General features: G+C 48.6%; 1 protein-coding gene across 2 annotated transcripts in view; it reads right to left on the bottom strand.

Moving 5' to 3' along the window:
* The window catches only part of MDN1 (midasin AAA ATPase 1), a 334,505-nt gene that overhangs the window by 180,007 nt on the left and 127,284 nt on the right, over nt 1-27,214 (bottom strand). For both annotated transcript variants that reach the window (XM_077289726.1, XM_077289727.1), the window contains 2 exons: nt 278-424; nt 50-191 (listed from right to left, as the gene is read on the bottom strand). In XM_077289726.1, the coding sequence (XP_077145841.1) occupies nt 50-191; nt 278-424 (289 nt within the window). The remainder of the gene's footprint in view (nt 1-49; nt 192-277; nt 425-27,214) is intronic.

The raw sequence follows: 27,214 nt of genomic DNA, 5'->3' as shown, positions 1-27,214 counted from the left end.
AACTGGTCACAGCACCGATTGATCTGTTCATAGACACAAGTATCTATACCGTCGTTGGCCAAGTGCTGTAGCCAGTCATAATCTTTTTCGGTTTGTTCTGATAAGCGGTATCTTTCAGCCCATCTGAAGAGATCGCGTAGTGTGATAAATCCGTGCTTTCCAGCAAACACAGAGGATCCTCTTCTATGTGACTAAAGAATGAATGAAGCCATATGGCGTTAGAAGGCAAGATTCTATATAGTCAGTGCTATCGCTCTTCATGTCACAGAGCATTTACCTGCAGCTCTAACATCACAGCAACCAGCTTATTACAGTATGATGGAGGCAGGCAACAGCGTTTGTGCAATATGGTTTCCAGTTCAGCACTTGGCAATTCGTCATAATGCAGCTCCACAAACCTGTTCCGAAAAGCTCTTGATAATACCTATTAACAATAAAAACATAGAAAAATATGCATAAAAGGCGAATTGGATACAATTATTTGCATTCTAAGGTAGATTTCACACCATCATGCTGCTCTCAAGCGTGGTGACAGATCTCCTTTAACCCCTTACTGACAGAGCCAAATTTAAGCTTAATATCCAAGCCACGTTTTTCAAATCTAACCAGTGTCACTTTATGTGGTATTAACTCTGGAATGACTCTGTATCCTGGTGATTCTAAGAATGTTCTTTCGTATCACAATGTACTTTATAGTAAATCGGTAAACGGAAGTTTTTGGGTTTTTTTTGTGAAAATATCAGAAATTTTAATGTAAATTTAGAAAAAATTAGCAATTTTCAAACTTTGAACGCTTAGATCTTTAAATCAGATAGTCAGTCATACCACAGGAAACAGTTAATAAAATTTCCCATATGTCTACTTTACATGAGCATCATTTTTCAGACAACCTTTTATTTTGTTCCGATGTCAGAAGGGTTAAAATTAAGCTGCATTTTTCATTATTTTCAAGGAAATTTAAAAATCCAGTTTTTTACAGACCTACTCCGTTTTGAAGAGACTTGTATTATCAGAAAACCCTCAGAAATGACATTTTAAAATCTGAACCCCTTAAATAATTATAGATGTCTGTTAAGAAATTTGTTAACCCTTCTGGTGCTACACAGGAGTTAAGGCCTAGTGGATTAAAAGAAAATGAAAAATTACACATTTGCCACTAAAGTATTTAATTTTCACAAAGAATAAGAGAAAACGGACCCTAAAATGTATTACGCAATTTCTCATGAGCGTGGCAATACCCCATATGTGGTCGGACAACACTGCTTGTTCACCCAACAGGGCTCGGAAGAGCGCCATTTGTTATATTTGGAGCATAAATTTGTTTGGAATAGCTTGCAGACACCATGTCTCATTTGCAGAGCCGCTGAGGCACCAGAACAGGAGAAACCCCCACCACACGTGACCCCATTTAGGAAACTGAATCCCACAATTAATTCATATAGGTGTGTGTTTAGAATTTTAAACTCATGGGTGCTGCACAAAACTTTATATCATTCAACTGTGATAATGAAAAGGAGATTTTTGTGTATTCACCGTAAAATCTCTTTCTCTTAGCCTCTAATTTGGGGACACAGGACTATGGGTGTTATGCTGCTGTCCACTAGGAGGCGACAAAGCACTGAGAGAGCTGACACCTGGCTCTTAAGCGAGCCCAGGAACAGCCTGGCCTCCAGACTCGATTGGAGAAAACCAAGTAGTTTGAGGAGGGAATAAAGGAATGGGGTCTGGCCACAAGATTCGCACCAGGTAAAGAAAGCTTTCCAGGTACGATAATAGATCTTGGCAGAGGCTGGCTTCCGTGCCCTGATCATGGTCCTAATAACGTCAGGCGAGAGCCCTGCCTGGGTTAGAACCCAGGTTTCAAGGGCCACGCCGTCAATTTGAGGGCCCGAGTTCTAGTGGTAGAACGGGCCTTGTAATAGAAGATCCGGGCGGTCGGGGAGGCGCCAGGGGGCGTCTGCTGTAAGTTGAACGATGTCGGCGTACCATGTACGTCTGGGCCAGTCCAGTGCGATTAGGATGGTTGGAACTCCCCCTTGCTTGATCTTCCTCACCACTCTGGATATCAGGGGGAGAGGTGGAAAAATGTACAGACGCTGGAACTGGGTCCAGTCCTGAACCAGAGCGTCTGCTCTGAGCGACCGTGGATTGTGTGTTCTGGCCATAAAGTTGAAGACCTTGGTATTGAAGTGGGATGCCATTAGGTCCACATCTGGGGTCCCCCAGCGATGGCAGATCTGGCGAAAAATTTTGGGATGGAGAGACCACTCTCCCGAATCTATTTCTTGTCGGCTGAGGAAGTCTGCTTCCTAGCTGTCCACACCCGAAATATGGACCGTCGAGAGAACCAACCCTGTGTCCTGCGCACAGCGGAGGATGTGTGACACTTCTCGCATCGCCTGGGTGCTGCGGGTCCCCCCTTGGTGGTTCACATATGCCACGGCCGTGGCATTGTCCGACTGTATTCTGATGTGAGAGGCTGCCAGTAAGTGATGGAAGGCCCTCAATGCCAGGAGGATGGCACGACTTTCCAGGATGTTGATGGGCATGGTCGCTTCCACTGGGGACCACTTGTCCTGTGCCCTGTGGTGTAGGTGCACCGCACCCCAACCAGTAAGGCTCGCATCGGTGCTCAGAACCTTCCATTGACCTGTGAGAAAGGATTTCCCCTTTGCTAGCGAGGTTGGCTTGAGCCACCAGTGCAGGGACCTCCTGGTTGATGACGTTAGCTAGAACTCCCTGCCGAGAGAAAAGGGATTCCTGTCCCAGGACTTGAGAATGGCTAATTGGAGAGGTCTGAGGTGAAACTGGGCAAATGGGACCGTTTCTATTGCTGCCCCCATCCTGCCGAGGACTCTCATGGCAAACCGGAGAGATGCTTTTTGCGGAGGAGGGTGCGAACTCCTAGGCGGAGAGCCAGTGCCTTGTCCTTGGGAAGGAGCACTAGACCCCTGTAGGTATTGAATAGCATTCCCAGGAATGTCAGAGACTGACTCGGGGTTGGTGATGACCTTTGTAGGTTGACCAACCAGCCCATGCGACTCAAGAGTGTCGATTGTGATTGAGACGCTGAGCTCGCAGGCCTTGAAGGTGGGAGCCTTGATGAGATCGTCCAAGTATGGAACGACTACTATGCCTCTGGAGTGCAGGACGTCCATGGTGGCTGCCATGACTTTGGTAAACACTCTGGGAGCCGTGACGAGTCCGAACGGGAGAGCCACGAACTGGTAGTGGCCTTGGTCGATTGCGAACCTGAGAAATCTCTGATGGGCAGGTGCAATCGGTATATGCAGGTATGCGTCTTGTATGTCTATGGAGGCAAGATATTCTCCCTTCTCCATGGACGCAATAATGGACCGAAGGGACTCCATGCGGAAGTGACGAACCTGTACATATTTGTTGAGTTGTTTTAGGTCCAGTATGGGCCATACGCTGCCTCCTTTCTTGGGGACTATGAATAGATTGGAGTAGAACCCTCGGAAGCGCTCGGCCGTGGGGACCGGTACTATGACTCCTGCTTGAAAAAGCGAGGAGACCGCTTGTTGGAAGGCACGAGCCTTGGCTAGTGGTTTGGGGGGGACAGAGAGAAAGAATCGGTCCGGTGGGTTGGAGGTGAACTCTATCTTGTATCCGGAAGACACTAGTTTCCTGACCCACCTGTCTTCTGTAATAGGCAGCCAGACTTGATGAAAGAGCAAAAGTCAGCCGCCTACGGGTGTGGTGTCTTCCGGAATCCGTGAGCCATGATGAGGAGAAAGTCTGAGATTTTCCTCTTCTGGGCTTAGACTGGCCTGCTTTTGACTGCCAGGTCTTGTTCGACCTTTGCGTCGATCGTGAGTTGTCCCTGCGTGGGGAACGGTTACGATTTTGTGCTGGACGCGAGACGAACCAGCCCGAGGACTTACGAAAGGATCGGAATTAAGTTTGGTTACGCTTCTTGTAAATGCGTTTAGGTTTCAGTTGGGGAAGAGAGGTACTCTTACCCCCGGTGGCGTTGGATATCATCGTGTCCAACTGTTCAACGAAAAGACGCCCAACTGAGGTAGGGGAGGTGCATGAGGGACTTCTTTGAGGCTGCGTCCGCTTTCCATTCCCGCAGCCAGAGGATACGCCGAATTGTGACGGCGTTTGATGCTATCCCCGCTACACCCCTTGCTGAATCCAGAGCTGCATGAAGCATGTAATCTGCTACAACTGCTATTTGAACTGCTTGGTCCGACAGCTCAGGAGCGGATGCTTGGAGGCCAGCTTGTAAATTTTTGGCCCAGGCCAGAATGGCCTTGGCAGCCCAAACTGAAGCGAACGCGGGAGCCAGGGATACCCCTGCAGCCTCGAATATTGAACGAGCCATGCCGGTCTGCTGCGTCCCTGAGGGTTGAGCTATCTGGCAGTGAAAGGAGGGTCTGTGCTGCTAGTCTAGAACTGGGGGGGTCCACTTCGGGTGGATCTGTTCATTCCTTGGTGTCCTTCTGCGGGAAGGGATACCTTGCCTCCAGATATTTGCAATTAGCTAATTTTTTTCTTAGGCTGTGAGAGCGGCTTTTTAAGGATCGCCTTAAACTCTGGGTGGTTAGAGAAAACCTTAGGCGGCTTCAGAGGTCCTTCAAAGGAAATCTTGTATTCTGGGGCCTCTGGTGGAGGATCAGACATGTCCAGCACCCGATGGATGGAAGAGATTATGTCCTCAACTAGCGCTTTATTGCTAGGGGGGATTGGGATCAGGGACCCCTCTGATTCCTTGTCTGAGTCGGAGTCACAGATGTCTTCCGAATCCTGTGTATCACTGAGGCATCCCCTGCTGTGTGAGCTGGGGCGGAGGTCTTCTCTGGTCGGGGATTGCGGAGATCTGCATTGTCTACCCCTGGAAGGGGACAGTCTAGATGACCTGGAACTACGGTGTCTGTCCCTAAAAGGGGATGACCATGTGCTATGGGATGACGCAGATGGACTTGACCTATGGGTCCGCTTGTGTCCTGACCTAGACGTGAATGTGCCAGGGTCGTCCTGTTCCTGAGTCAAGCTCTCCCTTTGCTGGGTAACGGTCATAGCTGAGGCATGACTCTGCAGAGCCTAAAGCAAAGTGGAGGTTAGGTTATCTATAGACTGCGTCATAGATTGCAACATCTGAGTGACCCATTCCGGGGTGGCATTAGACACCGAAGCATTGGCAGGGGCTTCTTGGGGCTCTGACAGTAGTCTGGATGCAGTCCTGGCAGTGCGGGCAGGTGCTGCCACTGGGGACAGCGGTCCTGCAGGCTGTGCAGAATGCATAATAGCAGTCCTGCAGGCTGTGCAGAATGCATAATAGTAGTCCTGCCTGGTTCTCTTGGACCTTGAGCCCGGCACAGCGCACAGAGTGCAGAAGGGCTGGCTATGCAGAGGAACCTATAGGGGAGCCTTATAAGGAATATGGATTCACAGCCGAGTAAGAAACCCAGCTGTGATCTTATCCCACCAGTTTGCCCCTAGGTCCAGCGCCGAAGATCCACAGTCCTGTGCCCCCCAGAGACTGGCTGGCCTGGTCCTGCTGACCGGGAGATGCAGGGTTAATCCTTGCTGCAGCAGAAATGGCCGCCGAGAAGAGGAATGGGGAGAAGGGGGCGGAGAGCTGAAAAAAGGCGTCAGAGTTGTGTAAAAACGAGCCCTTTCTGTCTCGATCCGCCCCCTCTATGACACTGTAGAGTGTCATATTTGTCAACAGGGAACGGGCCGGGGGGCGGAGAGGAGGCGGCGGCTTCAGCTAGGCCAAAGTCGTGGCCTAAATTAGATGCCTAATGCCAGAAAGGCTCCAGGCCGGCGCGAAAGTCCGGGACTGGGTCAGATCTGAACCGGACCCCCCCCTGGATTTAAAGGCAGGACAGCGGTGGGGCTATAAGCGTAAGGGGGGCCCGGTGAGGGGTCCCCCTGATGCAGTATAGAGCTGGTGCTGCCGCAGAGACAGGGTCGCAGGGAGCCCTGTGTCTCTATTATGCCATGCCTGCCTGCACTCCCCCAGGCCCCGACAGGAGCCCGCAGCTGGGCTGGGGTCCCTGGAAGCAGGCGCAGTGTGCTGGCCCATTGCTGGGAGCTGCAGAGTACTGCCTGTACAGGCCCTACCTGAGGCGTCTCAACCTAATGCCCCCAAAGGGGGATTAGGGAGGGTGCTGCTGAACCAAAAGGAATTGGGGAAGGAGGGGGGGGTCTCGACTTCGAACCAGCACCCGAGGGACAGGAGAAGGAACGACATGGGGAATAGCCATCTCAACTTCAACCGGGCACCCCGTAATAGGGGGCCGAGGAAGGAGTCATGCCGGGAGTCTCACAGGAAACCCACTTTTCTTCATCTGTAATCCGTCGTAAAAAAACGTAGTAAAAAAAATTTCTTAGATGTGCCTCCTATGCGACACTAAGCAAAAACTGGAGAAGGCTGACACCGTCCAGGGGTGTATACTGCAGAGGAGGAGCCACGGTTAATCTTTTTCAGATTATGCATAGTGTCGCCTCCTAGTGGACAGCAGCATAACACCCATGGTTCTGTGTCCCCCAATGAGGCGACAGAGTAAACAATTTTTTTTCCAGTAAAATGTTATTTTAGTCCGAAGTTTGTAATTTTCAAAAGGATTAATAGAAAATGAACCCCATAATTTGTTACACAATTTCTCACAAACGTAGTGTTATCTCATATGTGGTCAAAAACTGCTGTTTGGGCTCATGGCATGGCAGGATCCAAAATGTAAAGAACTCTACTTGATTTTTGGAACATAAATTTGGGTGGAACAGATTGTGGACACCACATAGTATTTGCAGTTTTCGTGACATGCCAAAGCAGTAGAAACCCCCAATTTGGAAACAAGACCCCTTCAAGATTTGCACATTCAGAGGCTGAAATGTTTGCCCATTCTTCTTTTGCAAACCAGCTCTAGATTAGTGAGATTGGCTGGAGACCGTATGGGAACAGCAATTTTCAAGTCTCGGAGCAGATTCTCAAAAGCATTTAGGTCTGGACTTTGACAGGGCCATTCATACACAAATATGCTTTGATCTAAACCATTCCACTGTAGCTCTGGCAGGTTTTTTAGGATCATTGTCCTGCCGGAGGATAACCTACGCCCCAGTCTCAAGGCTTTTGCAGCCTCTAAAAGATTTTCTTCCAGGATTGCCATTCATTTAGCGCCAACCATCTTCCCATCAACTCTGACCAGCTTCCCTGACCCTGCTGAAGAAAAGCATCCCCACAGCATGATGCTGCTGCCACCACAGTGTATGACAATGGGGACGGAGTTTTGCAGGGGGATGAGAAGTGTTAGCTTTCCACCACACATAGCATCTTGCACTTAGCCCCAAAAATTCTACTTTGGTCTCGTCTGACCAGAGCACCTTCTTCCAAATGCCAGCTGTGTCCACTACACGGCATGTGGAAATAGGTGAAAATATACCAGTTTAGTGCTCACACATTGTGCCCAGTTTGTGTTTCTGGAGACAAGCACCCCGTAAATTGTGTTCTCCCTACAACAATACTGCCAAACGTGTCTGCTTACTGCGATTTACGCACAGTGGGGCTCAGCAGGGGGGCGGATTTAGGAGCACAGAGTTCACTGGATTTTATTTGAGGGGGCGGGAGTCATGTCACTTTTCCAGAGTGTTTGTTGTACCGATAATCTGGGAACATTTCCAGTGACATATGACAGAGTAAGGGCTGGTTTTGTGCGGGATAAGAGGCTCCCCACTGCTGAAGTGTGGCTCTACCTCTACGGTACAATGCGCAGGATTTTTCAAAGTAGATTTGAGCAACGGCGGCAAAACCCCAGGAAGATCATTCAAATTGTGTGGGCTGGTGTTTTTAATGAAAAAAAATCAGAGTCACAAAATTTAGGCACAACACTAGGTTGGGATAATATTTTGCAACTTTTGGCACTCAAGTGATTTCCACCCAACGCTGACAAAATAGTTGGAGCTGAAGTAGAACGGGGACGTTGAAAGCTTTGCTTGTAAAATTCATGATGAGCAGCGGCATTCCTTACATAACAAATCTTAGTCCATATAACAAAGAAAATACAGCTCCACTCACGTGCTATAACATGCAAATATTTAATTCAATATTTGCAGATTACAGCATTTCAAACAGCAGCTGTACTTCCAGGTTTATCTTGAATAGTCGTGACGGCTTGCACCTATTCGCACTTGTCTTATTCTGTTTGGAGGTGCTAGTCATTTTTTTTGTATAAGTTTTACTGCAGTCTTAGACTGAAGATTTGTGTTGAGGTGCACACACAGGAATTTACTGAATCCAGTATGTTCCATCTTTAAGACCAGTGTAAAAAATAAGGTCGGTCTTGATGAGTGAGGCCAAAGTGAACAGCTTTTTTTCAATGCAATCAATCACCAGAACCTTACTAAGTGAACACAGCAGTTACAATATAGGTTGAGGAGTTAACTCCTGAGATATCACTCAACTCTGCTTTCTATACAACAGCGAGATGCTCACCTCCTCCTGATCCTGAGCTGCTATAAACGTACCTTCACACTGAGCAACTTTCCAACGAGAACGACAGCGATCCGTGACGTTGCAGCGTCCTGGATAGCGATCTCGTTGTGTTTGACACGCAGCAGCGATCAGGATCCCGCTGTGATATCGCTGGTCGGAGCTAGAAGTCCAGAACTTTATTTCGTCGCTGATGACACGCTGTCATCGCTGGATCGGCGTGTGTGACGCCGATCCAGCGATGTGTTCACTTGTAACCAGGGTAAACATCGGGTTACTAAGCGCAGGGCCGCGCTTAGTAACCTGATATTTGTCCTGGTTAACATTGTAAAAGTTAAAAGAGCTTCCTGCACTGTCAGCGCCGGCCGTAAAGCGCCGCTGACACATTCAGTGCAGGGAAGCTCTCGGCAGCAGCGCAGCATTAGCAAGCGCTCCTGCCGAAAGCAGTTTTAACCCTGTGGACGCCGGCGGGGGACGTGACAGACATCAGAATGTGAGTATGTAGTGTGTTTTGTTTTTTTTACTTTTACAATGGTAACCAGGGTAAATATCGGGTTACTAAGCGCAGCCCTGCACTTAGTAACCCGATGTTTACCCTGGTTACCCGGGTGCTGCATAGGGACTTCGGCATCGTTGAAGACAGTTTCAACGATGCCGAAGTCGTTCCCCTGATCGTTGGTCGCTGGAGAGAGCTGTCTGTGTGACAGCTCCCCAGCGACCACACAACGACTTACCAACGATCACGGCCAGGTCGTATCGCTGGTCGTGATCGTTGGTAAGTCGTTTAGTGTAACGGTACCTTTAGTCATAGAAAACTACTGGAAAGAGGGCACCATCTATATCTATCCATGTGCTCAACCTGCTGCATGTCAACAATACCTCATAGACACAACAGAAACAGAAACATGCAAAAACTGCAGGGATCAACAAATATAACAATTTTTATTAGTTACAAGTCCTAACACAATACACTAGAAAAGTTAAAAACATTTAAAAAATCAATAGAAGAATTACCCAAGAAGACTAGTTTTTTCACACGGGGCCTAAAATCCTACAAAAATATGCCTCTATAATACTGGGTTTGTAGCTATAGCTAAAAGTCTGTAACTCAATACAAGCCACAAAATAAAGAAAAAGTAGCTGTTAAACCAAAATACAATTGTTGCATGAGTATGCTCACAGACTACTAGGCCAATAGATAACATAGAAATTATATTATTAACTAGCTATTGAACCCGTTCTACGCCAGGGTGGCGAGCATTTATATTGGAATATGGTCTCCATCCTGGTATGTGCTGCTCCTATCCTGTCATATGCTGCTCCATCCTGCGCCCCCATCCTGTCATGTGCTGCTCCACCGTGTCATGTGCTGCTCCATCCTGCGCCCTCATCCTGTCATGTGCTGCTCCACCGTGTCATGTGCTGCTCCATCCTGCATCCCCATCCTGTCATGTGCTGCTCCACCGTGTCATGTGCTGCTCCATCCTGCGCCCCCATCCTGTCATGTGCTGCTCCACCGTGTCATGTGCTGCTCCATCCTCATCCCCATCCTGTCATGTGCTCCCATCCTGCGCCCCCATCCTATCACGTGCTGCTCCATCCTGCGCCCCCATCAGTGCGGGCGGCTGTGCTGAGTGCGGGAGGCTGTATGTGGCTGTGCTGAGTGCGGGCGGCTGTATGTGACGTGGCTGTGCTGGGTGCGGGCGGCTGTGCTGGGTGCGGCAGCTGTGGACGGCTGTGCTGGGTGCGGTGGCTGTGCTGGGTGCAGCGGCTGTGCTGGGTGCAGCGGCTGTGCGTGGCTGTAGGCGGCTGTGCGTGGCTGTGGGAGGCTGTGCTGGGTGCGGCGGCTGTGCGTGGCTGTGGGCGGCTGTGCTGGGTGCGGCGGCTGTGCTGGGTGCGGCGGCTGTCCGTGGCTGTAGGCGGCTGTGCGTGGCTGTGCTGGGTGCGGAGGCTGTGCATGGCTGTGCGTGGCTGTGCTGGGTGCGGCGGCTGTGCTGGGTGCGGCGGATGTGCTGGGTGCGGCGGCTGTGCTGGGTGCGGCGGCTGTGGGTGGCTGTGCTGGGTGCGGCGGCTGTCCGTGGCTGTAGGCGGCTGTGCGTGGCTGTGCTGGGTGCGGAGGCTGTGCATGGCTGTGGCGGCTGTGCGTGGCTGTGCTGGGTGCGGCGGCTGTGCTGGGTGCGGCGGATGTGCTGGGTGCGGCGGCTGTGCTGGGTGCGGCGGCTGTGCTGGGTGCGGCGGCTGTGCTGGGTGCGGCGGCTGTGCATGGCTGTGGGCGGCTGTGCTGGGTGCGGCGCTGGGTGCGGCGGCTGTGCGTGGCTGTGGGCGGCTGTGCGTGGCTGTGCTGGGTGCGGCGGCTGTGCTGGGTGCGGCGGCTGTCCGTGGCTGTGGGAGGCTGTGCGTGGCTGTAGGCGGCTGTGCGTGGCTGTGGCAGCTGTGCATGGCTGTGCTGGGTGCGGCGGATGTGCTGGGTGCGGCGGCTGTGCTGGGTGCGGCGGCTGTGGGTGGCTGTGCTGGGTGCGGCGGCTGTGCGTGGCTGTGGGCTGTGCGTGGCTGTGGGCGGCTGTGCTGGGTGCGGCGGCTGTGCGTGGCTATGGGTGGCTGTACGTGGCTGTGGGCGGATGTGCTGGGTGCGGCGGCTGTGCGTGGCTGTGGTCGGCTGTGCTGGGTGCGGCTGTGCGTGGCTGTGGGCGGCTGTGCGTGGCTGTGGGCGGCTGTGCTGGGTGCGGCGGCTGTGGTCGGCTGTGCTGGGTGCGGCGGCTGTGCGTGGCTGTGGTCGGCTGTGCTGGGTGCGGCGGCTGTGCGTGGCTATGGGTGGCTGTGCGTGGCTGTGGGCAGCTGTGCTGGGTGCGGCGGCTGTGCGTGGCTGTGGGCGCCTGTGCGTGGCTGTGGGCGGCTATGGTCGGCTGTGCTGGGTGCGGCGGCTGTGCGTTGCTGTGGGCGGCTGTGCGTGGCTGTGCTGGGCGCGGCGGCTGTGCTGGGTGCGGCCATTTTCTTGGTCCTGCTCCCGGAGTCGGCGCCTGCGCAGTCCGCGCTTTCCGGCGCCATTTTCTTGAAGACACTGCAATGTGTCTTCAAGAAAATGGCGCCGGAAAGCGCGGACTGCGCAGGCGCCGATTCCGGGAGCAGGGGGACAGTCACGGCCCGGAAGCGCGTCGGTGGAACGGGTCAGGTAAGTATACTCACCCTCCGCCTCCTGGCTCGTCCCTGCTTGTCCGGTGGAGATCGCGGTGTGCGTTCAGCGCTTACGCATACCGCGATCTCCTGGGAGCGTCGCTCTGTGCGGTCCAGACTGCGCCGGCGCTTGCGCAGTCTATAGAGGCTTCGGACAGAGTGACGCTCCCAGCGTTATATTATAGATAATCACTCAAAGCCTATATTTACCAAAACCAGAAGGTCCTAGTGGACATGCTCATAGCTGATCAGTATGCTGTGATAAACGAGGTCATGAGGAAGTGAGCCCCCCGTGTGAACCACCCAACGCGTATCGTCACACAAGTTTATTACCCCTGATGAAGTCACTTGTGTGACGATACGCGTTGGGTGGTTCACACGGGGGGCTCACTTCCTCATGACCTCGTTTATCACAGCATACTGATCAGCTATGAGCATGTCCACTAGGACCTTCTGGTTTTGGTAAATATAGGCTTTGAGTGATTTTTTTTTTTTAATCAGATATTTTTATTGTACATAATAAATACAACATTATTCATGCAAATAAACAGGGTACATTTGTGTTTTTGTTTTAACAGAAACAACCCTTCCCCCTCCCCCCTCCCCTCTGAAGACCCATCTCCGACCAAACATTACTCCTGGAAAGAAGAAATAACAACAAAGACAATACATACATATTATAGTATGCACAACTTTTTATCACAATCACTCAATTATTCCCGTCCAGCCATGGCTGCCACAGCTTTTGAAAGAAGCCCATTCTTTTCCTTTTATTATATATACTTTTTTCAAGCTGGATAATATGATTTGCCTGTGCAATAAACTCACGTTTAGTAGGAGGTTCTTCTCTAAGCCAATACCTTGCAATCACCTTTCTTGCGATGAACAATAATCTAGCCATCGCCATTTTGACAGTCTCGTCGGCCAGGATTTCCTCCACGTACCCAAGTACACAAACCACCGGATCCCTGGGAATCGAACACCCATATATCACCCCAATTTGGTTCAGCACCACTACCCAGAACGCAAATAGTCTGGGACAATGCCACAACATGTGCAGTATGCCCGCCTGTGACTGGGAGCACCTAGGACACCCAGAATCGTCTCTTAGCCCGGCCTTAAACAACATATCAGGTGTCCTATAGGCCCTATTTATCACATACAATTGCGACATTCTCCCAGGTTCACTCATTGATAACCTGGGTATGTATTCTAAGATAGATTCCCACCTATCATCGTCTATTTCCCCCAATTCGGCCTCCCACTTCCCTCTGGCCTTTATAGGGTAATCTAGTAGAAAGGTGTGTAGCAGATCTCCATATACTTCGGATATAGCTCCTTTTGTTCCATTATTATTTAATATAAAGTCCAACATTAGATCCTTCTGGATCACTATAGGCCCCCTCCTCTTCTGTGCCTGAAATGCATGCTGAAACCGTCTGTATTGGTATATTTTTAACCCCGGGAACTGGAACTCCTGCTGCAGCATATCGAAAGGTTTAAGGTTCCCATTCTGCATCAGCTGACTTATCAACCCAATGCCTCTTTTCTCTCCACTCCCCCATTCCTTCCATATGATTGAATTCTTGAAAGGAAGGGTTATCCCAAATAGGTGAAAATTCCGTGAATTCCACAACCCCCCTTATTCGTTTAAGCGTCTGCCATACCTTATGAACTAAATTTATGGTGTGAAGACAAGTTCCCAATTTCTTGAATAGTCCTGCTTCTAGGCCCTGACATAGTGGCAACCTGCCAATAATAAATATCAGACTGTTATGACCCCAGCCTTCCTCAAGACCTTTCCCCCATCCCCTAAGATGTTGGCTTTGCGCCGACAAAAAGTACAACCAGGGATTAGGCAGGGCAAGTCCCCCCTCATCTTTAGGTCTCTGCAGTATCTCTTGCCTAATTCTCGGGCACCTCCCACCCCATACTAACTCTCCAAATAATGATTTAAGTCTACGGAATCTAGTCCTTGGGATCCAAACCGGAGAATTATGTAAAATATACAGAACCTGTGGCATCACAACCATCTTAAGGAGATTTACTCTACCCACCACCGACAAATGCAGCTTATTCCACGCTAAGATTTTGGCACGCAGTTTGATTATTAATGGATCAAGATTGAGCTCCTCAAATCTAGTCAAGGGGAGAGACACCTGGATCCCTAGATATTTAAATTGTGAAACCACCCTTAATTTTGTACCTTCCTCCACCTCTCTTGTACAATCCACTTCTCTATCCACCTGTAAAAACACTTGATTTGTCCCAATTGATAATCAACCCTGAAATTTGCCCAAATTCTTCAATTAATGAAATTACATTCCTCAGAGGTTCCCCAGGACCCTCAAGAAAAAGCAGAATGTCGTCAGCATACAGAGCAATTTTTTCCTCCATTTTCCCATACACAAACCCCTTTACTAACTGAGACCCTCTAATAGCCGCCGCCAGAGGCTCCACCGCTAGAGCAAACAGCAACGGGGACAACGGGCATCCCTGCCGCATACCCCGAAATAGCTGAAAACCGTCTGACATTGCATTGTTCACCCTGATCTTAGCCACTGGAGAGGAGTACAGGAGCCTCATCCACGACACAAAAACCGGCCCAAACCCAAAGCGACTCAGAACCGACCACAGGTATTGCCATTCTATACTATCGAAGGCTTTATGCGCATCAAGGGAGACCACCACCCTCCCCCCAGCATTTTCCGCCGGTATCTGCATATTAAGAAATAACCTTCTCAAGTTAATGGCAGTGGAATTATTAGGCATAAAGCCCGATTGGTCCGAATGGACCACCTTTTCTATCACCCTGGTCAGTCTGTTCGCCAAGGCTTTAGCCAAAATCTTAACATCTGTAGTCAAGAGTGATATTGGTCGATATGACTCCGGCAATCTTGGATTCTTATCAGGTTTAGGGATGACCACAATAATGGCCTCCCTCATGGAAGCAGGCAATATTCCCCTCTCCAGTGACTCCTCAAAGACCCCCAACAATCTGGTCAACAACTCCTCAGAGAGGACACCATAGATTTCAACAGGGACACCGTCAGCCCCCGGAGCCTTCCCCCCCGCCATGGACCTCAAGGCACCTTCCAACTCCTCCACCGTAAGCGGCCCATCTAACCAATCTCTATCCTCTGCTTCTAATCTAGGTAAATTTGCGTCTTCTAAAAATCTATCAATTTCACCTTCTCTCTGCCCAGTATGTGATGCATAAAGTTTGCTGTAAAATCCCTTAAAACCTTCCAGGATTTGAATCCCCTGTGTTACGATACTACCATTCTCTAATTCTAGAGCATGGACATGTGTCGAATCCCTCTGTGCAGACGTCACCACTGAGAGCAGGTTACCAACCTTCTCTCCTTCCGCGTAAAAGGCCTCTCTTTGAAAAGCCCTCGCCCTCTCTGCTTTGCGTAGATGTAGTTTGTTTACCTCTTCCTGAGCCGTTTTCATACGATTCACGGTGTCTTGTGAACGTAAACTACTCAATGCAGCTTCCGCTGCCTTCAATTCCTCCAATATTACTTTATCAGATTCCCTTGTTTGTGTTTTATGCCTAGATATCTCCTTAGATAATATACCCCTCAAATAAGCCTTCATGGTGTCCCAAACCACATGTTTCGCTGCACTACCATCATTAAATTCAAAGAATTCCTTTATCTCTTCCCCGATCTTCCCCATATCAATAATTTGTAACCAAAAGGGATTTATCTTCCAACCCAATTTAGCCATCCCCCCAAGGCCTTCAATTTGCAGTGTTACCACCATTGGACTATGATCCGACACTATTCTAGGCAAATAATCCACCTCTTGTACAAACCTATCCATTTCTTCGTTACCTAGGGCCATGTCAATACGGGATAGAGAGCCATATGTCGCCGAGTAGCATGAGAAACAGTATGTATCAATATTACGCACTCTCCACAAGTCTTTCCATGCCACTTCTTTCAAATAACTACCGAACGCTGTCAAATTCCCCTCCTTCCTCAACATAGCATGCTGCCCCCTATCCCAGTGATCGTCAATAATATTGTTAGCATCCCCTATTATGAGCAATGGGACTCCTCCCCACCTGCCAGATAAATTTAGGATTTCCTGTAGTTTTTTCCCTGAGAACGGTGGAGGAATATACACTGACGTGACACACATCAATCTAGCGAACACCTTACACACAAGGAATACATATTGTCCATCATTATCTATTACCACCTCCTCGAACGGTACACTTGTATGCACGAGGATTGACACTCCCCTAGCATAGGTCGAGAATGTCGCATGGTAGGCCTTCCTCACCCATCGTTTCAGCAATATATCTGTTTTTTCTTTCACTAAGTGAGTCTCTTAAAGGCACACCAGCGAGGGTCTCTGTTTTACAATATATTGCAAAATAGCCTTACGTTTTGTATTATTGGATAGACCTCTAATATTCCAGCTCAAAATTTTAACTCTATCTCCCATCATTTTGCATAATAGTTAACCATCTCTTCCTCTTTCCATTGGTCTTCTTTATCCCCCTCAACTGAGCCCTCTTACCCAAACCTCCCCCCCAAACCCTCATTATTACAAAATAACCCCTAACCCTACCCTTCCTTTCCCTCTATAACTTCCTCCCCCAAAACGTTATAACAAACAACGTTCAATCTTCTACTCCCTCTCTGTATGAGAAAAGGGAACGCGCTGTTACTCTCCCAGCAGTGGCTCAGAAGCCGATACCAACCAACAGTAGATTTCCCACTATCTTCCAGTCGTTCCTCCCCCCGCCCTTTAGAAACAGGATATATAAACAGTTGCGCCGCCGAACACAACCTCAGCGCATAAGAACCATACATCAAATTCTTTTAGTAGCAAATCAGTATTAACCATCAACTCAATTTTCCTCCTCCCAATCTATCACAATAGCCAGAAAACCACATTTGACCCTCCTCGGCGGGTCTTTTCCGCTCCAATACGTTTTGCATTCAAGTCCAGCCAATGTGATATTTCCTCAGGATTTTGAAAAAAGTGGACCTTGTCCATGGCCACCACACGTAATTTAGCCGGATACAGCATAGAATAAGCCAGACCCAGTTCACGTAAGCGTCTTTTAGCCTCTCCAAACTTCATCCTGAGCTTCTGTACAATTGTAGAATAATCAGGATATATAGATACTCGGTTGCCGTCAATTGACAGTTCCTCCATATTCCTGGCCCTCCTTAGCAGAATATCCCGGTCTCTGTAATTTAGGATTTTAGCTAGAAAGGTCCGTGGGGCGGAGCCAGGGGGCAGAGGTCTGGTCGGCACTCGGTGAGCTCTTTCGACTGCAAAAAGTTTAGTGAGACTGTCCCCTCCAACCTTAGTTTTCAGCCATGACTCTATAAACTCAGTGGGGTTGTTTCCTTCTGCCTTTTCTGGCACTCCAATAATTCTCAAGTTGTTCCTGCACGAACGATTCTCCAAATCATCAGTTTTAAGCTCCAACTCTGCTATGCGCTGAACATATTTTTTCTCTCTCTTTGCCAGTTCAGCAATCTGATCTTCAGCTCCCCCCACACGTTCCTCCAGCATTTCAACTCTCCCCTCCATCTTATGCATAGCTGAGCGAAAAGAGACAACCTCCCCTTTCAGGTCATCCACCTGGACAGTTAAGGTCGTCAAAGCAGACTTACAGAACATGACCGCAGAAAAGATATCCTTCAGGGTCGGCTCCCCAGTCTCAACAGCACACATGTTCTCCATTTGAGCAGCACATTCCGGGGTCAGCTCAGCTAACTCAGTCAGTGGGGCATTTCTTATATCTGGTACATTGCTGGGTGTTATGGGGGATCCGCTCCTCCTCCCCTCTGCCTGCGCCCCAGCCTGCTCACACACCTGTTCCCCTGAGTCCGCTGCTCCTCCTGTCCCCTCTCCACCGGCTCCCTGCATCAGCTGTACTGCACCTTCTGTCCTGGCGAATTGCTCCAATCTGGCGATCACCTCCAGCCGCTTCTGATAGGCAGCGCTCGCTTTCGCCGCCTCTTCCACAGCGCTGTCGGCGCCATCTTGGGAGCGCGTGCTGCCCGCCATCCCGACTTCCTTCTGCCTCTTGCGCGTCATCCTGTGGCTTCCCCGCCGTGCGGCTGGTGCTCTCCGCTCCCCGGATACTCAGGGACTCCTCCACTAGTAATTGGCGTTCGGCGGCGCCTCTATTTCACCCGGATTACCGTTCGGGCAGCGGGAGAGGTCCGGCACGCGTCCTCTCACATCTCCTGCTAGGCCACGCCCCCGAGTGATTATTAATAATATAATTTCTATGTTATCTATTGGCCTAGTAGTCTGCGAGCATACTCATGCAACAATTGTATTTTGGTTTAACAGCTACTTTTTCTTTATTTTGTGGCTTGTATTGAGTTACAGACTTTTAGCTATAGCTACAAACCCAGTATTATAGAGGCATATTTTTGTAGGATTTTAGGCCCCGTGTGAAAAAACTAGTCTTCTTGGAAGCCCCGCCGGCAACTCCATCGGTGTAATGCGGTGGCCTCCGGGAAAATGGCCGCTGCTTAGATTCAGATCTCGTGTCCCGAGATTTCGGGACGAGATCTGAATCTGAGCATGCGCAGCCCCCAGCGGCCATTTTCCCGGAGGCCACCGCATCGCACCTATTGAGCTGCCTCCGGGAAAATGGCCGCTGATCAGATTCAGATCTCGTCTCCCGAGATCTCGAGTTGCCGGCGGGGCCTCCAGGCTTTAATGAGATGCCGGAGGAGCCCCGACTGCATGAAGATACGCCGCCGCCACTCCACAGCACAGAGGCCCCACACTGCAGAAGAGGAGCCGCCGCACCACAGCACAGCAGCCGCCGTTCCCAGCACAGAGACCCCACGCTGCAGCGCTATGATAAGGTAATGGGGGATACTCACTTTCCTGTGAGACGCCCCCTCGTCGTCATCAGGATCACTCCCCCCCCCCCCCCCCCAAAAGGCACATATTCACCGGCCCTATAAGACGACATACGGTGTATAAGAAGACCCCCGACTTTTAAGAAGATTTTATTTTTTAACTGGTAAAGTTGGGGGGTCGTCTTATACGCCCAGTCATCTTATACGCCGGAAAATACGGTATACGTTTGGCCAGTTGGCAGAGCGACATTCAAATGTTGAGGAGAGCCATAAGATCAAATACTTAATTAACCTCAACACATAAGGTAATTGAGAGAAATAACCCATAACATTTATTGTTTAACCTTACATAAGTTTTCCTCAGACAAAGTAAGACACTTAAGATGGCTGCCATCTCCTATACCAGAGCCATGCGGTCTGGTATCCAAGATGAACAATGAAGACACTGAAGATGGCTGCCATTTCCTGTTTTAGCAGACCATGCGGTCTGGTATCCAAGACGACGCCCACACTGATGACCTCATGGATCCACCCACAGCGACGCCCACTCTGATGACCTCACGGACCAACCCACCTTGATGACCTCATGGATCCGCCCATGGACTTGCTCATGCCCAACCCACTAACCAATGGAATACATCCGATCACTCCCATTTTAGAGCTAACCGAGCCCCCTTACAGGAGATATATAACATTGTGTTTTCACTAATAAAAGCCCTTCTTGGAGCTGAGCCACACATTGATCAAGGAGAGTTACAGCTGACTGTGTCTGGTGTATTTCTTTAGTGCACATGATCAATATCCATTAGGCCAGGAGTAGGCAACTAGAGAATTGAACATTTATATTAATTGTTCAACCCTAATATTTGGCCGCCCAACCTGGGGCCAGCAGAGGAGAGCCCTGAACCCTGAAAACCGGCGACTGGAACGGCTGGATGCACTGAGTACCCCGAACCTGGAGACTGATCAACTCCTTAACAGAACACGGTAAGTCTGCTGATTTTTATAATCTGTAGTCTTTACCTGTGTCCTTCGGGGTATCCTGTGCAGATTGCCTGACCGTGTCCGGTTTTCTTGGTATCTGTAAGACGGCAGAAAGGGTATCTCCGCTGCTGGTCATTTAATTGCAAGAACCGTCACGTTTTAGTTGCCTACTGCCTGTTACATGTTGTGAAGAGGGGAGATGACTTAAAAGTTAAAAGATGCGAGTTTTTTTTCTCTACAGAGGGCTAGAGGCAAGTGATAAAACAGGAAAAACGGGTTTCTAGGAAAGAAAGAATAAGCAAGTGTTTACACTGGTAGTTAGAAGCATTGTGTTTGGAACAGGATGAGCAGGAAAAGCATGTGGAGAACGGGATTAAGCAGGTTTTTTTTATAGAGAAGGAAAGCAAGCAAGTGTAGAAAAAAATAAAATAATTTTTGTCTGTGGTATACGGTTGTCGCCTGTGATAAGATTTTCAGTTCTGTACAAGAGAGACTAGGACCTGGAGTGAATTGACTCGGCCTAGGGGGGCCCGGTAAATCTTGGAGCGAGTTGGCTCAGTTCGGGCATAATAAATTGTGTAGCGGCTCATTGAAACTTGGAGCGAGTTGGCTCAGTTCGAGCCAATTAAATTTATAGTTTTTCTTTTTTATTTTGCCCCGTGACATCGAGTGAGTTGACTCTGCACGGGGACCGGTAAGTTAGGGAGCAATTTGACAAAGTAGGGAATAATTGGTTTGTAAAGTACGGAGCACGGAAGTCAGACAGGGACCACGTGACAAGAAGCAATAGGAACTGGGTACTGCAGACTCAGTTCCCTTTAGAATCTCAGGTTTGAGTCATCTCCCCCGTCTTATTGTTTGTTTGGTGTTTGTTATCTTGATAGATAGATATATATACTGTGTATCTATAGAAAGATGGAGAAAGTAATGCAGTTCTGCCGTATGGGCACTAAGCCAAATTCAGATGGCAAGTTAGACTCATGCACATTAGTGGAAATTGTGTGGAATGCCAGAAGGGGGGATGGTTACAGCCCCTGGAGTGGAAGCTTGTCTTGAAAGAAAGAAAAGGTATCCTAGAAGATAATGGATTGTTGTCTATTGCTAGGGCAGGAGAAAGAGTCTCTGAAAGTCTGTATAAAAAAAAAAAAAAAAAGGAAAAATTGGAAATTGGGTAGAAGAGAAAAGGAATAGAAAGAATAGAGTTTTGAGTTGTGTATTACAAAAATATATCTTGTGAGCGTCCACCACCGTATAATGGTGGCCCAGAGCCATGTGGTAAATGTAATAGCGGCCATTTTGTTAATGGCGAATGTGTTAAATGTAATAGCAGCCAAAATGGTGGCTCAGAGCCATGTGGTAAATGTAATGGTGGCCATTTTGTTAATGGCGAATGTGTTAAATGTAATAGCAGCCAAAATGGTGGCTCAGAGCCATGTGGTAAATGTAATGGTGGCCATTTTGTTAATGGCGAATGTGTTAAATGTAATAGCAGCCAAAATGGTGGCCCAGAGCCATGTGGTAAATGTAATGGTGGCCATTTTATTGGTGGTAAATATAATTCTGATGGCGGCCATCTTGGTGGTGGTAAATATAATTCTGACGGCGGCCATCTTGGTGGTGGTAAATATAATTCTGACGGCGGCCATCTTGTGGATGGAAAAGGTGTTAATGCTGACGGCAGCCATTTCGTGGATGACAAATGTAATTCTGAAGGCAGCCATGTTGTGGATGGCGAATGTGCTGCTCCTGGTGGTGAACACCTCAGATTAAGGCTACACGCCACATCACCAAATCCTTGTTACCCAGTAATGACCACTAACGGCCAATACTATATTCCTTCGGGAAGTGAACAGGCTTTACCCATGTTTCCTATCTCTGTTGTTTCCAATGGGGCACCAACCCTTTCCTCTATCACTCCTGTTGTGAATCCAGCAGTCCTCCCACCTGGATCGTCCCCAGCACCTACCCTTTCTACTGTCACTTCCACTGCCAATTTAGCCGCACACCCACATGAGATGCTCCAAACAGCGGCCTCTCCTCCCAATGCTTCCACAACAGCACTCTCATGCAGTCTACCTAACCCTATACCTGGTACCTCACAGGCTGTCTCACAGCCAAGCGCACACCTGTATGGGACGGTGGCGACTGTATCAAGGGGGGGCTCAATGTGGGAGGGGGATACCAATAGCACAGGAAGCACAAAGGGGAGGGAATGTTGGCAACCTATTTTTGAAAAAGAACTTCCTGAGGGACCCTTGTTAGTGGTGGGAAAGGGTGACATAACAACAATGGAGACAGACGCTATTGTTAATGCTGCCAATTCTCGGTTAGAGCACAATGGAGGTGTAGCTAGAGCTATAGTGGAAGCAGGAGGGGCGACTATTCAAGCTGACAGTCATATCATTGTTGAGTCACGTGGTCAGATAGCTGTTGGGGACATAGCGGTGACTAAAGCTGGCAATCTTCCATGTAGAATGATCATACATGCTGTGACCCCTACTTATGACCCTATTCATCCAGACGTTAGTGCTCAACAACTTCGTGCAGCAATAACTCGCATTTTAGAGTATGCAAATATTAGTGAGCACATTGAGACCTTGACAATTCCCGCCATTGGTGTTGGCATTTTCGGTTTCCCTGTTCATGCATGTACAAGGGAAATCGTTGAAATTATAATAAACAAGTGTAGCCCCCCAAGCATTTGCTGCCTTTCTGAAATCAGGTTAATTAGTAATGAGGACAGGGCTGTTAAAGCTTTTAAGACTGCCTGCATCACCTGGACCCCACACCATGATACTGGAGCTGCCCAAATAGAGCCCCTCATTCCAGGACTGTTACCTCCTCCTGTTCCTCATAAACAAGGGATTACATCTGTACTCGCGGTGCCATCTCTACTCCCGCCTCAGGTGCCGCCACCAACAGTGCCGATGCTCATGTCTGAAGAGCCCACCCTCTATGTCAAGTTTACACCCCAGCAAGCTGCTACTCTGTTGAACCAACTTCCAGATCCAGAAAAACAGCCGATGCCTTTCTACAGGAGCATGCTTCAAATACAAAGGAATTACTCAGCCACGTGGCAAGATCTCATTTCCCTGGCAAATCTTAAAGCGGGCGATGCATATTGGCCTGTTATATGGAGGCCGCATTCAATGATGCCTCACTTGCCAGTGACACCACATGGGACTCTGGTATTTTGTTTTGCCAACAACTTAAGACATGGGCCTCGGATAAGTTGGCGGATCAGTCAACATCTTTCAAGGATGTCACGCAGGAACCAGGGGAATCAGTGGAGAGATATCATGCTCGTTTAGCCCAAATGTTTAATGACCTCGGCTTCAGTAACCAAATAAAAGTTCAACGGACACTGCTCGTCTCCTCTTTTGTTGAAGGCCTACGAGAAGCCCTGAGGAAGCAATTTCAAGCAATCAGACCTGAATATGCTACATTGGATCCTAAGGATGTTTTAACAATAGCTAAGGGATTCGAGAAAACACTCCCTGAGAAATCGATAACCCCAAACAAAAAGACCCATATTCTATGGACTGATGTGCAATATCAAAACCAGCGACTTCTATCACCTCGTAGCAAAGACGTCTGCTTCAATTGTGGCAACCCAGGTCACCAAAAACGAGATTGTAGGGTCCCTTTTCCAAGACGCAGATTCAGGAATTACAACGAGGATAATCGTAGATTCAACTATCCTCGTTACAATGACCAATACTACGAACGACCACTACAAGCTCAGATGCATCCCGATGTCAATCACACCGCAGCTCTGATGGATCTAAGCACCCGATAGGACAAGGGCAAGCCCGTGTCCACTACTTTGGCTTCCATGTCTGGTCCTATAGCCAAAGTAACTATCAACGTTCAAGGCAAACCCTTACCGTTTCTTGTGGATACAGGTGCAGCCAGAAGTGTTATCAGATTACAGGACCTGCCTTTTCCCGATCTGATATCCTCTGAAGCCGTGACATGCGTGGGAGTGGATGGCAAGCCTACTTCTAACAAGCTCACCCGTAAGATACAGGTTGGACCATACGAAGATATGTTTATGCGTCTAGTAGTGTCCCCCACTTGTCCTACCAACCTTCTGGGAGCAGACCTTCTCCAAAAGCTGAGAGCAACTATAGCTTATTCATCAGATGGTCTCACCATCACCATCACTGACCCGCTCGATCCGAGCGAAGAGTGTCAACTTCAAGCTGCACCTCTGCTTATGATGATGGATGAAGCTGCTAAAACAGTCTCGAGTGTTCCGCCAGAAGTAATGTCACAAGTTCCATCTACTCTATGGTCTACTGGCCCTGAAGATATTGGACGTCTTGCTGTGCCCCCGGTGCGGGTCATTCTTAAACCTGGAGCTCAGCTTCCAAGGGTGCCCCAATATCCACTCAAATCTGTCCAAGAAGAGTCTTTAGCCACTCAAATCAAGAATCTCTTGGAGAACGGGGCACTAGTCAAATGTAACTCTCCCTGTAACACACCTTTGTTTCCAGTAAAGAAGAGGACATTAAAAGGAGAAGCTCCGAAGTATCGTATGGTTCAAGATCTCCGGGCTGTTAACGCAGCAACTGTACTAGAAAGTCCAATTGTGCCCAATCCACATACATTGCTGTCGGAAATACCATCAGATGCAGAACGTTTCACTGTCATAGACCTGGCCAATGCTTTCTTCAGCATACCACTGCATTCAGAAGATTGGTACCTGTTTGCTTTCACTTACAGAGGATCACAATATACCTGGACGGTCTTACCACAAGGAGCACAGAACTCACCAAGTCATTTCTCTCAGGCCCTTGCCACTTGTCTACAGCCATGGAGAGAGATTAACCATCAAGTTGTCCTCCTTCAATATGTGGATGATCTCCTACTATGCTGTCCTAATCAGGCGACCGCTGAAGAGTCAAGTCTCAGTCTTCTTCTTCATCTTGCACAACAAAACTGTAAGGTGTCCCTCAACAAAGTCCAGTGGTGTCAGCCTAAAGTCGTGTTTTTAGGCCACTGTCTCTCTCCGAAATTGAAACACCTAACGGATGAAAGGAAGCTTGCTATTAAGACCGTTCCTCTACCAAAAGGACCTAAGCAGTTACAAGCTTTTTTGGGACTTATCACATATTGTCGCCAATGGATTCCAGACGCCTCCAAGCTGATGCAACCGTTGTACGATGACCTTAAGACGTCAGCATTTCCACTATGTCCCAAATCTGTTGAAGCCTTCTATGCTCTTAAACAGGCCATACAGTCTGCACCAGCTCTTGGAATCCCAAATTATCAACTACCTTTTTACTTGTTTGTCAGTGAAGTAGCAGGACATGCTTCCGGAGTCCTAGCACAAAAACATGGGGGAAGAACAAGACCAATCGGCTACTACTCTGCCCGCCTGGACTCTGTGTCTCAAGCTTCCCCGACTTGCCTCAGAGCTGTTCATGCTGCACATATGCTTCTGGACAAAACTTCTGATATCATCTTAGGACATCCGGTTCTCTTAATGGCTCCACACGACATAAAAGCTATTCTAGGCCAGACTCAACCAAAACACCTGTCGCTACAGCGTCATATGAGACTCCAATGTTCCCTCTTGATTCCGGATAATGTCACTCTTGTCCGCTGCACCATCCTCAACCCGTCCACGCTGCTTCCTCTTTCCAGGGGGGATGTGGATGATGATACTGATGCTCTCGGAGAAGATGCCTCTACACACTCAGAGGATCATGACTGTCTCAAACAAATGCAGGAAGAAGCAGCCTCCAAGAAAAACGTGTCTGAAGACCCACTCCCACATGCTGACCTGACGTTCTTCACTGATGGTTCCAGATTTGCAGATGAAACTGGAAGATTCCATACGGGGTATGCTGTGGTTACACATGACCAGGTCATCTGAGCTGGATCGCTACCACCGCACATGTCTGCACAAGAAGCGGAACTTAAAGCCTTGACGTTGGCTTGTCAGGAAGCGACGGAGAAGGTGGTCAACATCTACACGGATTCAAGATACGCTTTTGGAGTGGCTCATGACTTCGGCAGTATCTGGGCAGCCAGAGGATACCTAACGTCCAGTGGAACTCCTGTAAAACATGCTGCTATCATACAAGAACTTGTGGTCGCTCTAGATCTACCTTTGGAGGTTGCAGTGATCAAGATCAAAGCTCACGGGAGATTGGATTCTCCAGAAGCAAGGGGGAACTTCTTTGCTGACAAAACGGCAAAAACCTATGCTGTGGATCCATTTGGGAAAGAAAAAGCAGCGGTGTACGTGTCACAAGACACTGAAGAAGGGACTAAAGGCTCTCTTATGAGGATCATCCATCTACATCAAGACAAGACATCAGATGATGAGAAGAAGTCATGGCAAGAAGGAGGAGCTAAAAAGGATGAAGATGGAGTCTGGAGGATGAACAAAAAGGTCTGTCTACCCCGTAATCTGTACCCTTCAGTGACAGAATGGGCACACGGTATCACCCACAGAGGCAAGAATCAGATGAATGACCTAATTTGGAAGACTTATATGGCACCTGGAATCTCTACTGTTACCCAAAAATATTGCAAGTCCTGCCTTGTGTGTGCAACATGCAATCCAGCACCGCCTCAGAAAGTTACTCAGAAACATTTGGCTAAACCACTTTATCCCTTTCAGAGGATTCAGATTGATCACATTCAAATGCCAAAAGTAGGGAAGTACGAGTATGTACTGGTAGTGACTGACATGTTCTCAGGATGGCCCGAAGCCTATCCAGTAACAAACATGACTGCCAGAGTGACTGTTAAGAGACTGGTGACTGAAGTAGTAAGCAGATATGGGGTCCCAGAGGTAATTGAGAGTGACCAAGTACCTGTGTTCACTGCAGCACTGTCTAAGGAACTATGGACATTGGTGGGAGCTGATTTGGGTTTACATACTCCATATCACCTACACAGCAGTGGGAAAGTAGAAACACTGAATGACGCCTTCAAAATTAAAATACTGAAAGCCAGTTAGGAGGTCAGACTTGGACAGACATTTTGCACGTTGCCTTATACTCAGTCAGAAACACTCCAAGGGGTTCCACTAAACTCACACCATACGAGATTCTTTTTGGGGGGCCTCCAAGATTGGGTCAATATTTTCCACAACAGCTAGCCTTAGGAAGTGATACTCTTGTAAATTATGCAATTGTTGTTACTAAAGAACTGTCAGTAACACATGTACGAGTTTTATCATCCATTCCAGGTCCAGATTCCAGTGACGGTACCCATACTTTCTAACCTGGTGACTACATGCTGGTAAAGACGTTCATCAGAAAGACATTCCTGGAGTCGAGATTTGAGGGTCCCTACCAAGTGCTCCTGACTACTCCTACTTCAGTCAGGGTTGCTGAGCGCCTCCTGGATCCATCTCTCACATTATAAATTTGTTAGACAGTTAGGGACAGAGTAGGATCTGACCTGCTTGTCAAAGTCCAGCTACAAAGGGAGGTTTTCCACAAGGGAAAACTTGTCTCAAACTGGTGAAAACTCCAATTCCCCCCTCCCGGGCAAGACGGTCAGATCTAGGATGTGTACAACAGGGTTAGTCACATGTGTATTTTAAGGAACCATGGAGATGGGAGATTGGAGAGTAATAGATCCAGCAGGTTGGGAAGTCCCGAGGACACTGGTAACACGCTCCGATATACCTCCGCAGTATACCCATAATTGGTCACACATTCTCTGGTGTCTATAGCATCCATATTGTCATGAAGCCTCTGATGTCATAATA

Source organism: Ranitomeya variabilis, chromosome 2 (assembly GCF_051348905.1).
Source record: "Ranitomeya variabilis isolate aRanVar5 chromosome 2, aRanVar5.hap1, whole genome shotgun sequence".
NCBI classification, from domain to species: domain Eukaryota; kingdom Metazoa; phylum Chordata; class Amphibia; order Anura; family Dendrobatidae; genus Ranitomeya; species Ranitomeya variabilis.
The sequence above is the reverse complement of the archived record's forward strand: the minus strand, read 5'-3'. Positions and strand labels throughout refer to the sequence as shown.